This window comes from Mesoplodon densirostris, chromosome 4 (assembly GCF_025265405.1).
Source record: "Mesoplodon densirostris isolate mMesDen1 chromosome 4, mMesDen1 primary haplotype, whole genome shotgun sequence".
Taxonomy (NCBI): Eukaryota; Metazoa; Chordata; class Mammalia; order Artiodactyla; family Ziphiidae; genus Mesoplodon; species Mesoplodon densirostris.
This window is the reverse complement of record NC_082664.1, coordinates 155,004,406-155,020,109: the sequence shown is the minus strand read 5'-3', so window position 1 is coordinate 155,020,109 and position 15,704 is coordinate 155,004,406. Positions and strand designations below refer to the sequence as shown.

General features: G+C 41.8%; 1 protein-coding gene across 4 annotated transcripts in view; it reads left to right on the top strand.

The window, feature by feature from the left end:
• The window catches only part of DIP2C (disco interacting protein 2 homolog C), a 368,942-nt gene that overhangs the window by 333,430 nt on the left and 19,808 nt on the right, over positions 1–15,704 (top strand). For all 4 annotated transcript variants that reach the window (XM_060097544.1, XM_060097543.1, XM_060097542.1 and 1 more), the window contains one exon: positions 645–815. In XM_060097544.1, the coding sequence (XP_059953527.1) occupies positions 645–815 (171 nt within the window). The remainder of the gene's footprint in view (positions 1–644; positions 816–15,704) is intronic.

Genomic DNA, 15,704 nt, shown 5'->3' with positions numbered 1-15,704 from the left:
CCTGTCGCTTCCTCGCCTCCTGTTTCATTGCCACTCCCGTTGCGCGTTTTGCTGTTCCTCGGCTCCGCTTGGGAGTGTTGTGCTTTTAGGGCACTTCATTTCCTGCCCCGGGTGTTGCCATTTCGTTCATTTGATGGAATTTGGGCAGAACTGAGCTGTGTTTCCTCGTGACAGTTTATCTGGGACCTTTTATGTCTCAAGACATGAAAGGAGAGCTGTGTTTAAGAAGCTGCCCAGATGTTTTCATTTTCCATTCCTATATTAAAAGCAGGTTTCTCATTTCTCTCCGATGGATGTTCCTGTGTATCCATGCTGGCAGGAGTGTATATAAGTGCTTCTGTTCTTCCCCAAACCCTGTCCTTTAATTATTTTATCCACACCTTGTTTTTCTTCAACTTTTCTCCTCATTATGCTTCTTGAATTATTTGAAATATGTTTATAATGGCATCCTTGATTACCGATAAGGGCGTTTTTTTTATTTACACATGTTCTACAGCATTTTGTTTAATGGTGCAGACACAGAGAGCCCTAGGAATGAATATCTGTGTGGAGTTTCTGTTGTTGTACAGATCTGGGTAAGGAGCCTGCAGGTTACACCCCTAACACTGGCAAGGCTGACCTCCTACTGCTGTCATTATTTCTAGGCACGAGGACTGGACTTGTCCCGCGTGCGGACCTGTGTAGTGGTGGCAGAAGAACGGCCCCGAATAGCACTCACCCAGTCATTCTCAAAACTGTTTAAAGACCTGGGCCTCCATCCACGGGCCGTTAGCACCTCGTTTGGCTGTAGAGTGAACCTGGCGATTTGCTTGCAGGTGAGTTTCCTTGATGCCAGTAAGTGTGTGAGTCAGAGAGTGACTTTTAAAGACAGGCATACAGCGCCACACTGCTCAACATGGTTTCCCCTGCTGATGCTTACCCACATTTAGAAGGTATCTTTCAGTCAAATGCATGTGGTTGGTATACACTTTTTGTTTGTTTGTTTTGTTTTTAATTATACTCTGCATTTGTCAGTAACCATTATTCATAACTAGCATTCACAGGCTTATTCTGTCCTGGGGCATTTTAAGTTTTGTAACATGAGTAGCAGTTTGTCAAGACCTGTGAAGGCAGGCTCTTTAAAGATGAGATACTAAACAAATGTTTCATTGTGGCAATAAATCCTGTCTCTTGAAGTACTTAGTCTCTTGTATGCAGACAGTAACTTCTGTAGGAAGAATTCCAGGACATTAAGCAGGTTCATGAATTTGTGGCTGTGATGACATTGAAGTATATACTTTTTGCTGCATTTCTAAGGCAGAGCTGTAAGTGAGGCTGCCCTCGTAAGATAGCCTTGCATTATATGTGGCAAAAAAAAAAAAATGCTTGTTTTCTTTCTTTCTCTTCATTAGCCCACTTCAGACCATCTTCACTATTCCTTTCCATCTCTGAACTCTTAACATGAGATCTAGTCCATGAAGGAAAGGAAAGTCCTATGGGAATCTGTTCCCAGTGCCCTTTGGGCAGCCTCATCCAAAACAAGCCAGCCCAGGACTCAGCTTCAGGCTTTGTTCCTGGAACATATTAAAAGGACAAGAACTTTGCTCACAGCAGGTGCGGGAGTAGAGGACAGTGGACACAAGCTGGCTCCTGACCACCCACTGTCTCTCCCATTTACGACCCAGAGATGCTGCTTACAGTTCCCCTTGGGAGACCTCGGGAAACTCCTGGTCAGCTGTCTCCCAGCCAGTGCTCTCAGTATCTGGACTCAGCGTGGACTTTGGAGAGGAAGGACTCTCCCTATGTGACCAGTTTGCTGAGCTCACTTCAGAAAAATTAGCTACAGGAAGGTGTTCTGATTTTCATTGGTGTTCCTTTGCCTCTGTCTTCCTTCTCTTTGAATTAGCTCCATTTTTAAAAATTTATAACTACCAGGGTCCTCTCAAGAGTCAGTTGAACCTTGTTCTATGATTGAAATTAATTCCCTTTTCTAAGAGGTAACCTGAAGAATTGGATTTACCTTGCCAAACTAGTTCTTTAAATATTGAAGTTTTCTTTTCCTATTCACCTTGATCTGTTCTGCTTAAATGTTTCTAGCCATCTGTTCCATAAGGAGAAATGAGAAATACAGAAATCCACTTCTTAAGTAAATTCAGCCATAGGATGATGTAATGCTTCCCTTCTCCTGCAAGTAGTGGGGAAAAAATCAGGGATCCATGAGAGACAGGCTCTTGGCCACAATGTTTCTTCTTCTTTCTCTCTCTCTCAGAATGTTGGCAGATGAAGGGAGAAGGGCATAGAATAGATCCCATATTAACATAATATCACTTAGCACTTGTCCACTTCATACAGGCAACAAAGCAAGTTCTACTACACTTTATTATACAGAATTAAAACTTTGTAGATACTAGAAATAGAGCACTTATGGTTATTTACCTCTTTATTTTTCATTTATTTCCATCTACTTGATCCAAAATGTTTTAAGAAGTTTTATAGGGAAGCAGTAGATTAAGTAGGGAAAATAAAATACACTAAAAATAATTGAAAAGATAGAGGTGACAGAAAATAAGGGTAAGAAGCCGAAAATGAAGTTGGTACACAGGTGTTCGCCACCTCTGTGGCCTAAAATATGAACTCCATCATTCCAGTGTCCTTAGCACCTAGAACTGTACCTGGTGCTTTGTAAATATTTAATAAATATGTGTTGTAAGAATGTTGAATAAATTAAGTTCTATACTCCTAATAAAAAGAATAAATATTCTTTTTCTAGAAAACAATTCCGTCAGTATGACCCCCACATCAGAGCTGACATCCCCAGTCACAGGTCATGGTGCTGTTCTGGAATGTTGACAGCATCTTTAAGTGTTTTTGTACATTTTAAGTTTTTCTACTTGGATGCTTTACTCTCAACTAATTTTCAGCCAGTTTTTCTTTTTCTGAATGGTCAGTATTAGAAAATAGCTGAAAATATCAGTGTGTCTGATAGTAGAGCTAAATCAAATAAATTAAGTGTATCATACTAAGGAATGCAGACTCTCTACCCTTGCCAACCCCGGGGCCAGGTGTGCGTCGGGATTACGGAGTTTTCTGGCATTGGGGAGGCAGGACCCAGCAGGCTGTGAGCAGAACCCCGTAACCGCACACATGGTATCTCTCGGTGACGCTCCATCCTGTGAGTAGCTCGTGTCAGCCTAAGTCAGAGTTTACTCAGATGAGTGCAAGACACGGTTCTGGCCCTCATGGAACCAGATGGACAGTAAACACAGATGATTTTTTCAGTAAGTGAGTAAAATATTCTTAGTAAAGATAAAGTAAGAAGGTAAAGGAGACACACAGGAGGCAATTTTAGGAGGGGTAGCCAAGAAAGGCCCCTCTATGAGGTGACATTTCAGCAAAGCGCCCTCTGAGGTGAATGTACAAAACTCTGGGCAAAGGCAGCATCAAGTGCAGAAGCTTGAGGCAGGGCTGGTCAGTGGAAATGTTTGTTTTCTATTAATTTTTGCAGAAATTAAAAAATATGATTATGGTCCCAAGCAAACAGAGCAGGCATAGCTTGAGGTCTGAGGGCAGAAATCCCACGTCTCTTGTTCCCATTGTGTTTCTACAGGGCCTGACACATAATAAATGCCTAACAAAGATGTTAAATATACTAAAACTGAATTTTTAAGACTGTTTAGACAAAGAAATGAGGAAAACAATCTGAAAAGTTATGAATTTTTTATAGATTATTTTTACAAAAGAATATTTATTTTAGGAAACAAAATCAGAAAATACAGACTAGCCAATAAATAAATAACATTCATAAGTCATACCCAGAGATAATCACCATTACTCCCTTGATGTAAAAAAAATCAAAAAAATGCTAAGATAGTTCCTAAATTCCAAACCCATCCTAAATGTTTAAAGACATTGAGAAGTTTACACCATTTTCCTTATGGAACACCAGGATTACCAATATATGTGAAATCAGTTAGTGGGCATATTTGTTTTCGGTTTGTTGTTGTTTGAGGACATGTTTTCTCAGCTGGCTCGCCTGTCGTCCTTCCTCAGGGCCCTTGACTGGACCCCGAGTGCTCAGGTAGAGGGCAGCCCTGCAGGAGGAGGGCAGTTCTCCATCTCCACGAGGTACGTGGGTAGGGACGCGAAGGACGCTGTCCAGACAAGGAATGGAGCCTCATCCGAGCCATGTGGGGTTTACAAGCTGCTCTCGCTGGGGACCACAATTTTAGCGTCTGTGGGTCCCCTTCCAGAAGTGCCCCCTGGCCTTGGGGAGGCTGGGCTGTGCAGCGGGCAGTGTGCTGTGACTGCAGAATGAGATGCATCTGATGCACTAGGTTCTGAACTTACGTGAGATAAATCAGGGCTGTGTTTACTTCATCAATGGCACGCCGACCAATCCAGCCTGAGCATCTGTCTCCCCTTTGTACAATTTTACGCTAAATGACATTCTCTACCGTAGAGTCTTTCATGCTTTTACTTCCTGATGCCACAACTCAGGCTGTTCTCTGCCTGAAATGGGCTTCCACCTTCTTCATGTGGCAAAAGCCTGCTTCTCTTTCCAGGTGTCATGTTTCGATTCCTCCAGCTAGAAATACTTTCCTTCCTCTGAATTCCCATGGCAGGTCATCCCTCCCACTTAATGTTGTCTGCCATAGTTCACAATTATGTACATAAACAATTTCTATCCCCCTGCTCTGTGAAAAACTGTCTTAGACAACCCAATACACAACTCACATAGTCACACAGTCACTTCCTGAGACTGAATTTTATGAACGTACTGGGTGTCGACTCCTCTGACTGCAAATATGCTTCACATTTGAGAAATTCAGCGTGTTTTTTATTAGCCTCAAGCCTCCTGAGGGAAGTAAGTACATAGCATTCCTGAAATTCCTCTGAAATGAACTCATGTGAATCTTCATCAGGTAAAAACTCACAGCATCATTTGTAAGTTATCATGAAATGAAATGAAGTGAAATGAAATGAAGTGAAATGAAATGAAATGAAAATCAAAGGTTTGCTGCTCTTCAAGCTTCTAGCAGCATTTTCATCTCAAACAGTAGCTCCAGGGCCTGCACCATCAGAAAAAAGACTCCATGCCCAAAAAAGAAAAAAAAAAAAAATTCTCTCACAAATGTGTCACACCACTCAATTCCAGGCAGCATCTGGCTAGAGCTTCCTACAACTCACAGAGAGCAAGCTCGGTCGTTTCGTTTAAGAGGAGAGAAACTGAGGCTCAGAGAAGTTAAGTGAGCTTTCCTGACAAAGCAGGGAAATAAAAACAGCTGCCAGAAACAGAACTGGCATTGCTACTGACTGTGTCATCTAAACAGAGCAACATGTTAAAGAAATCTCACATTTTGCAATTTTGTCAGGTGCCAATTCCATGTTGTGGTTTATTACGCAAGTGAAATAACAGCCTTGTAAACTGTTTACAAAATTGAGCTGTATACAGGCAGGATATCCTGCCTTCGGTTTTTGACTGTTTTCCTGGAACATTTTAAATCAGACCCCCTATTTCCATGTGACCTAAATCAAACAGCTCAGGAGACATGCATCTGTGTGCTAGATGCTGTTCTTCAGTCTGTTTTCACCAGGGGGTGGGGAGGCAGGTGCGGGTGTACTAGGAACAGAGTCAGGGCCACCACAAAGGACCTCCGCAATGCCTGCTTTCATGGGCTGTGACATGAAACCCTAGTTTCTTGTAATATGAGAGAAAATCATGAAAATTGACAAATACATCATTGTCAAGTACGCAAATGAGCAATTTAAAAAATTTACATATGAGGCAATCACAAGAGTAGAATAACAGAAAATTGAGACAGTCATAATTTCTGTGATGCTGTTGTTTCGGCTTCTATATCTTAGAAACCGAGTGACTTGTTTACCCATTTATCATTTTGAGGCAGGAATTGACCCATTAATTATTTTGAAATTGTCCTCCTGACATAGTTCAATGGCAAAAGAATGGACTCATAAAATTCAGTGTGGATGACTCTGATTTTACATGACTTTGATTTCTGCAGAGTATTTTAGACTCTGCAGAAGAAAGAAATTTAGAAGTATGAGCCATTTGTTATACTTAGGAATGACATTTCCCAGAATCTTTAGCTGTAAAAATGACTTTAAAACACTTCTGATTTATTGAACTTATGACAAAAGTGGGCATTAGAAAGATCAAATTACAACTTGTGAGATTGGCTTTAACATAAATTTCCTTAGTTCTGTTAGGAAGTGCCACTTGTTTATTAACCTACATCAAAAGAGATGTTGTGCTTCATCCACAATTACTCTTTTCAAAAGTATAAGCTGAAAGGTCTTTGGATGTATTAGATTTAGAAATTTAGTTCTTGGTAACAAAAATTAGCATCCTTCTCACCAGCTGAAGAAGGGAGGGGAAAATGAGGTCTTCTGCTTTCCAAAAGAAATCTCAATTTTTGTTGTATTAGGAAAAAACTTTTAAGCCACTTTAAACAGAAACTTTGATCTTTATTATATAGAAAAATAATGATTAATTTATCTGAGGAAAGCTTTATTATAAATAGCTGTGTGGAATTAAATCAGTATTAACAGTTATGGTCTTAAATCTTGAAACCTTAAGGTCTTAAACCTTAAATCTTGAAACTCACACAATGAAAGAGAAATACAGCCACCCTGATGATGAGAAGTAGAGTCATTGATTGTTGAAAAGAAAAAAAAAAGTGGAAGGCTCAGGGTGACATAGATCTTAAGTAATTCTCAAGATAAAATTAATAGTTATAATAAGACTCATTCATTTGAGCCCCCAGTTCATTTTCTCCCAACACTGCTTTTAGACGAGGGAAGTGAACATAAGTGAGGCGGCTCTGGGGTTTTCCCATGCTCCAGGGAATTTGTCACATCCACAGAACTTCCACATCCTCTCCTGCTGATGTATGTTGTCCCAGATAATGAAAATTAACATTTGAGGTCATGGGACCTGTATTCTCAATTACCCGTTTATCAGTCAGGGTTCTAATTTGTAGGCAGCAGAAACCTTTGGTAACTTAAAATGTCGCTGGGTGGTGTCGCAGACACGTCCGCCGCCAAGGGCAAGAACATTTGTGCTTCCTCTTGCTGTGAATAGATGCAGCTACCTGGCAGGCTGGTAATCCACAGGCTGTCTTCCAGGAAAGCTGAGCAGGAGAGTGGCAGATGTTTTTAGTTACTACAGAGGAACAGAGGCTTTGTATCCAACAAGGTTCCAAAAGTGGAGGACTTGCCCAAATACAGAAAGAGTTCTGATGCCTGATGACCAAAAAAGGAGTGACCAAAGGCTACATTCATCCCGTTCTTACCCATCACCCCTACCCCACAAAACCCCACCACAATGCAGTTTTCACTCTTGCAACCAATACCATACCCTTCCTCTGTCCAGAAGAGACACCTGTGGCCAGGTCCAGGGTTTCCAGCTGGTGGCCCTTCCGTCACTGATCCTCTGTAAGCCATAGACTCGACTGTCAAGTTCACCACCACAGATGTCTGATGTGTGCTGGGCACGGGGACGCCGCATGGAATAGAGAATCAGTGCTGGAACTGCCGTAGCCAAGCATGTCTCTCCATCTGAACATTCAGGGGCTTCAGAAATAACCACATGAGGAGTTCAGGGTCCTAGTAGACTGTGATGTTGAACCCACAAGCTTCTCAATCAGATGTTCCCTCTGGTTTGGGTTGTCTCACTATGTTTTCACATTGTTCTGTGGATCAACCGTCCCCAAGACAAGCCTTTGGAGCACTTTTTCTTGGCAGGCCAGAGAGTGAAGAGCTGGGCCTGCAGTCTGTAGTCTCTTCTCAGGGACCTTCAGCTCTGTAGCTCAAGGCAGAAACAGATAATGTTTAAATGAATGGGTGAGGCTGTGTTCCTGGAAAACTTTGCAAAAACAGGGGTTTGCTGACCCCTGTGAAAGTGGTTTAATTACCATTTTGCCAGGGCATGGCATGGACATCTGCAGAGTCCAGCCTGGCAGATGAGCTGGATTTTCTCTGCCCTTTGGCTTTTACCAAACCAACTAATCAATTTCAGATCCCTATTTCCCTGACAACCACTCCTGATACCAGTTTCTAAATCAATCAGTATGCTTAATACTAACCACAATTTTAGCAAAAAATACATTCATTGAAAAGGATTCTGGACTTCCCTTTTTTCCCTTAGATATTGAATATATCTATAGTTCCCTGCTGGACTTCCTTTTTTTTTTTTTTTTTTTTTTGCGGTATGCGGGCCTCTCACTGCTGTGGCCTCCCCCGCTGCGGAGCACAGGCTCCGGACGCGCAGGCTCCGGACGCGCAGGCTCAGCGGCCACGGCTCACGGGCCCAGCCGCCCCGCGGCACATGGGATCCTCCCAGACCGGGGCACGAACCCGTATCCCCTGCATCGGCAGGCGGACTCTCAACCACTTGCACCACCAGGGAGGCCCTGGACTTCCATTTTTGATTAGGATGTATAAGTCACAAGAGACTGTTGTTCCAGCCCTAACTATTGAAACCATCTGGTTAATACACAAAATCATAGCTTTTAAAATTCAGCAGAGAGCCAAGATTCAGAGAAATCTAAATGAACTAAATCTTTCAGAGAGAAGAGACCTACAATTGTTTTCACCCCTTACGGGGGAGCAGGAACCAGCCAAACTTTTTCGAGAACGTTAACAGCAGTAAATAGCTTGGCAAGAGGATGACAATCCCAGGGACCCCCAACCCAGTCATTCTGCATACCCCCCACCAACTCCCCACAGACCTCACCTACTCCAGAGGGCAGTATGCAAAAGCCAGGAACAGAGCAGGAGCTGAGAGAATCCAGCTGCAGTTCTGTGGGCCTCTGGTGAGTCAAAGCAACAGGTCTCTGAAGTCTGAGGAGGGGCCCTGGAAGTGAAAAAATTTCCACAGTGAGTGGAAAGCAGAGGTCCTGAAGGCTGGAAGGAGAGCAGAAAAGCTGAGAGCCCCTCTCTAGAGAGCCTCAGATCATCTGGTATACCACCCTTGCACTCCAAAGACGGAGGTGGGACAGGGAGGCCAGGCACATCTCTCTCAGGCCCCCAGGGCCTTCACCAAGTGCAGATTTTGCCTTCCAAAGGCTAGGGATTGGGCAGCAGAATGGAGAGGAAAGAGAAGCAGCCAGTCATGCAAAAAGCCTTCACAGCCAAGCTGTGAAGAAGAAAGAGATCTCCCACAGTTTGGAAAGCAAGTCTCTAGGCTATAAAGCGTAAAGAAGTATCCAGAATCTTACTAGTGCTCAGATCCAAAATCCTCATTATGCTCACAGGCATGGGAAGCCAGCATGAATGAAATCTAATGTTGCCACAAATCCCAGACCAAGCTCACTCAGACACACAAACTAGTGGGCTGACAGGAGAGAGTGTGCCCTTTTCTGGGGGTAAATGTTTTTACTTCAGTCTTCACTGTGCTTTTAAACACAGTGTTCGCTTTATAATCAAAATCTAAAAGACGTGCAATGAAGAAAGAAAATAGGATACATGGCCAGGAAAGGACACAGTCAATAGAGTCAGTAGAATAGACATGTTGGATTTATCAGAGATTTTAAAATAGCTATGATAAATATGTTAAAGAATCTAGTTGGAAAGGTATACACCTTGCATGGAGAGATGAGGAATATCACAGAAAGATAAAAACCACAAAAAAGAGCCAAATGGAAATGCTAGAAATGAAAACCACAGTCTTAAAAATAAAAATTCCTCATGGTTTAATAGCAGACTGAATGCAGCAGGGAAAGGGTCAGTGAGTGAACTTGAAATCCAATCAATAGAAATTATCCAAACTGAAACACAAGAGGAACAGGAATGAAAATAAAGTGGGATAGTCTCTGAGATCTGTGGAATAGCAGGTTGTCTAACATGCATGTAATAGGAGTCCCAGAAGGAGGGGATGAGAGAAAATGGGACAGAAAAACAATTTAAAGACACAATGGCCAAAACTGATGAGAGATATCAACACACAGATTCAAGAATCTCAGTGAACGCCAAGCACAGTAGCTAAAAAAAACACACCTACACACATCGTCACCAAAGTGCTGAAAGCCAACAGCAGAGACGATCTTAAAGCAGCTGCAAAATAAAGATGTATTATGTAAGGGGGACAATAATAAAAATGATGCTAACTCTCATCAGATACAGGGGAAGCCAGAACACAGTGGGGTGAGTGACCAGCAAGGTCAAATTTACAGTGTTTGACATCCTATAAAAAATTACCAGGCAGGGACTTCCCTGGCGGTCCAGTGGTTAAGACTCTGTACTTCCACAGCAGGGGGCATGGGTTCGATCCTTCATCAGTGAACTAATATCCCATATGCCACGCAGTGCAGCCAAAATATATATATATTACCAGGCATACCAAGAAGCAGGTACAGATCCACAATGAGGAGAAATATTAGTCAATCAAAACTGAACCGTACTGACACAGATGTTGAATTTATAGACAAGGACACTAAAAGTTATTTTAACTGTATTCCACATATTCAGAAAGTTAAGACATGGAAAGTTTAAAAAAAAACCTCAAATTGAACTTCTAGAAATGTAAACTGTAATATGTGAGATGAAAAATACACTGGATGGAATCAATGGCAGAAGAAAAGATTAGTGAACTTGAACAGATAGAAACTTTCCAAAATGAAACATTAAAAAATTATTTTTTAATGGAAAGTGCGTCAGTGAAATCTGGAGAAACTTCAAGGGACTTAGTATACATATAATAGGAGTTCCCATGAAAGAGGAAAAAGAAGAGTGCAGTCTAGAAAAAAATACATGAAGAAATATATCAAATTTGATAGAACTATAAACCCACAAATCCCACTGCTCTAATGTAACATGAAGGAAACTGCTTAACTAAATTGCCCAAAACCAGTGATACAGGGAAAATCTTAAAAGCAGACAGATGAAAAAAAAATCAAGTTACAGAGGAACAGTGATGAGAATGACATCAGACTTCTCATCAGAAATGTAAGCAAAGAGACAGTGAAAAACAGCTTTTAAATACTAAAAGAAAAGTACTGTCGGGGCTTCCCTGGTGGCGCAGTGGTTCAGAGTCCGCCTGCCGATGCAGAGGACACGGGTTCGTGCCCCTATCCGGGAAGATCCCACATGCCGCGGAGCGCCTGGGCCCGTGAGCCATGGCCGCTGAGCCTGCGTGTCCAGAGCCTGTGCTCCGCAACGGGAGAGGCCACAACAGTGAGAGGCCCGTTTACTCCAAAAAAAAAAAAAAAAAAAATACTGTCAACCTAGAATTTCATAGTAGTCAATGGAAATATCTTTCAAGAGCAAACTTGAAATAAAAACTTTTAGCCATAGAAAAGCTGAGAATCAGCTACTAGCAGGCCCACAGAGCAAGAAATATTAAAGGAAATCCTTTAGGCAGAAGGGAAATGGTACCAGTTTGAAATCTGGGTCTATACAAAAGAATGAATAATGCTGGAATCGGCAAGTGCATAGGTAAACATATAAGACTTTTTCTTATTAAGTCTCTTTAGAAGGTAATTCACTGCCTTTACAAAACTTGTAATATACTGTAGGGTTTATATCATCTATAAAAGCCAACTGATGACAGCAACTGCCCAGAGTTTGGGAGGGAAAAATGGAAGTATACTATCATAAGGTTCTTCCAACATGTGAATGGGTATAATATCACTTGAAGGTAGACTGGAAAATTAAAGATGTATGCTATAAGCCATAAAATAACCACTAAAATTAGAAAAACAAAGAGTTGTAGCTAATAAGCCAACAGAGGAGAGAGAATGGATCTATAAAAGAAGGCAGAGAAAAGGTGGGGGGGATAGATGGGATGAATTAAAAACAACAAAAAATAGATTTAAACATAATCACATCAATAATAAATATAAATTCTCTACCCCTTCATTTAAGATGCAGAGATCATGAGGTTGGATTTTTAAAAAGCAAGACCCAGTTATGTGTAGCCTAAAACAAACATGGTTTAAAAATAAAGACACCAATAGATTAAAGGTATAAGCGTGGATTAAAGGTATAAGCGTGGAAAAGTTGCACCATACTAGTGCTTATCAAAAGAAAGTTGAAATCTCAGTTAAAATAGTGAAAAGATCATTATTAATACACAGATCTGCTAGGAGGACCAAAGAATGTGCCTTGGGGTCATGCAGGCAGAAACACTGCTTAAAGTTCGGGGGGAGGAGCCCACTGATGAACCACTTTGCTGTGCCCATACCCTGCTGGAATCCAGTCCTGCAGAGCTGCCTCCTATGCCCCCAGTTATGGGAAACTCCCTCAACTCCTTAAACACCAGCACAGTAGATATGCCAATGTCAGTACTCTGGAACTGTGTCTTTATATCACGTTTCTGCTTAGAATTTGCTATTTAGGCTTAAGGAGTTATGTGCTAATACTAGATTGTACTAATGCTATAGTATGTGAGTTGCTGAATAGAAAAGTACCACTCAGCCGAGGTGTTCAGATAAGTACTGTGTTGAATTGGCTGTGCTATGTTTGGTATGTGAGTCTGTATATCTACAGCTGAGATTTAAATATAACTCATTTGTTCAATAAGTGCTTAATACCTAACTGATACACTTCTATGACAATAAGAAAAAATGATTTTTACTGTATGTCCATACGTAACTTTTTATTATACAACTGAACATTAAAGTTAATCCTCTTTTCTGATTAATATAACTTGCAGTTTCAAACATGTTTCATCTTCATTTCTGATAAACTTTGGTTGGAATAGACAGCTTTGCTTTCTTGCTGGTCCCTTCTGGAAGTATTCCGTTATCTTTAAATACTTAGGAACATACTCCTTAGTTAGAGGAACTCCAGCTTGCATTCTTTGGCAAAGTAAAGATTTTGTTAAATATGCACTCCCTACTATTTATCTTGAAATCTCAGAGTTTTCTACCTTAGGGTTTTTGAAACTTGGAAACACCTGTACATTAACTCTTTGTTCATGTCTCCCTCATTAGTCAGTAGACCGATTTTGCTCCAGATGTTATCTCCTCCACACATTTACAAGATAGGAAACTCGTTCCCAGTCATGTGTATTTTTTTTCTGAGATACTACTTTGAGTCCTTCTTTTTAAAAATTGTGAATTAGAATAATTTAGAGAGAAAACATGGATTTAGTTTTGTTCCAATTAATGTTTGGGATTCAAAGAATCATGAGAGAAATTATTTAAATTATTGCATTTAGCTTGAAGAGACCCAGTGAAAGTCGTGTGTGCCTTCCAGGTGCACACACCTTTCCTGGCCCTCTTCTCTTTCCTTGAGTCCTGCCTCAGTTTTCCAAACATAGAGATGCTGAGAGAAAGCAGTAGCCATGGTTACTACAGTGAAGGAAGTCTGAGAGAGACGGATGGAATTGTAATTTTTAAATCTGGAACCATTGCTTTTTTTTTTTTTTTAATAGATTTGCTCCAAGTTGAGTGATGATAGTTTTTCAGTCTGGCCTTTTTTATTCACAAATTGCAGCCTCAGGAAACCGAGTGAAGAGCTCCTTCTTTGTTGCTGCTTCTGTTGTCTCTGGAGCCCATCTAGTGACTGTGATCACGGGGTCAGGACCGCACCCAAGGGAGAACTTGGCCCTGTTCTCGTTTTCTAGGAGTGTTTGGGAAAGACACCGGGTCAGCCAGGGAATACACAACATCAGAGAAGTTTGCCCATGTTGCTTTCTGGAGTCTTTCCCCCATGGGTATAGATGCTTTAACAGGGGTAGAGGTGGGCACCAAAACCGTGGAAGACAAGAGGGAAATGGAGGCAGCGTCTCTGAGGACAGAGCTGAGGGTGAAGCAGGGTGCTCACTGGGGGGTCCCTCCCCGCACCGCTGAGCTAGACCACCTAGGAGCCCAAGGTTTGATTCACGCTTCACTCATACTCTGACCTCTTTTCTTATCCTAATCTTGTAGGTGAGTAGGGCTAGACACCCTGATTTTAGATCCACAAACTTCCAGGCTCCCCTTCATTGAAACTATTTCAATGAGGAACACTTGACAGATTTGGCCAATAAAATTCATACTCCCCACTTTCTCGGAAAAGAAAAGAAACTAGAGAAAGGTACCATAAAATCAAAACCCACTGACCATATGTATTGAAAGCAATTACTCAGGTCCACCTTCCCGTGGCTAGTCATCTGTTACTCTCCTCTGTTGCTCTGTGGATATGTGGACATCTTTTTAGATTTTTTTTAACCTTTAATGGTACAGTGATTGATTTTAACGACTTCCATATTTGACATTGTTTTTGATCTTCTTTTTACTTTGTTCCCTGCTTTTTGCATTTTCCTCCCCACCCCTCTCTCTTCTTCATCCCACTTTTACTGCTGGGTTGTTTGTTTATGTGTCTGTGTGTGTCCTGGATTTTCGGTGTCTGTTGGTCTGGTGTCCTCACCTCTCCTCTGCTCCCACCTCCTGCTGCTGTAGCCCCACCGGCTGTGGAAGCTGGCTGAGAAGGTAGGGATTTCCCGCTCATCCGCTCCAGTGCCTGCTAACCACCACCGTCTCGTCAGCTCCCAGCAGTGGGCAGACTAGGAGTTGAGTGCAGAGATGGGCTGGGCTTCTAGACCCGTGGTCAGGAGGGCTGACAGCCAGCGCGGTGTCACTTCTCAGATCTTGTCAGACGTCTCGCGTTTGTGACAAACGCTGTGCCTCCATTTATACCATCAGTTTGGGGTCATCTCCATTTTATTTCATTTTCCACTTCTAGTGACCTGTTTTCTGATTTGTTTGTTTTTAATTGGCCTCTTATGGTTATGTGCTTTGCATTACTCAGACCACAACAACCGCTTCTCCACTCAGCGCTGGTCTGTAACACGGCTCCCCCAAGCAGTCACAGATCAGCGAGGGCGCCGTGGCCACATGGCAGTGCAGCTCCTCCTCCAGGCTGATTGCATGTGCTTTCTCTGTGGGGAGGATTATCAGGGGGTCCAGTATGGTACAACGAAGGTGTCTTTATTTTTATCTTTTTCTTATATTTAAACGTGCCTTTGGTATAAGATTAAGATTCTCTCATGAAGAATTTTAGTGTACTTCTTCAAATAAATTCTGAGAGGCTCCCTTATTTTTTGGCAGATTTTTCTTAGGTTCTGTCTTTTTCTACCCAAGGTATTGCATTACTTTCCCAATAAATGTATGTAGAATTTTGGTTTGTAATGTAGCTTTAATGCCATTGCTCTTACATGAGCAGAGATCACTGTTCAGAAGTCAACTCAGCATATATTTTGAAGAGATTTATGATGCCAAGGTAAGGTTTCTGGACCCTGTGTTAAATGAATAGTTCAGAACACAGGGTGCTGCCCAGATGACCAGTGGTAAACACACAATCTCCCTGACTTATGTCCTGGGCAAAAATGGCCTCCCGCATTGTAGGAAAACCAAGGCACAATTAGAACTAGAAGGAACAAGGTCATTATCTTTTTATCTCTTCTTCCTTAATCTGTCAGCTCATGTCACGTGTTCTACTTCAATATCTTGAGCCCTAAAAATACACCTTTTGGGATGCATGTGGTGAAAATCTCTCAGCAAATGATTCCTCACGTCCTCAGCGACCTGCTTTTGCCAAATGCTGCCTCTGTAGTTTCAGCCTTCTTTTATTTGGCAGGATGCTCCTTTTCTTTCTAATTTTCATAAATGTGATTGACAGTCAAGCTGTGTAAAAGTCCAGTATTATCTTAATAAGGTGTTCCTTTCGGCGTTGGGTTATCAGTTGAGAGGTGTGGTTTTAGTGCTTTTGGGTTTTGTTGA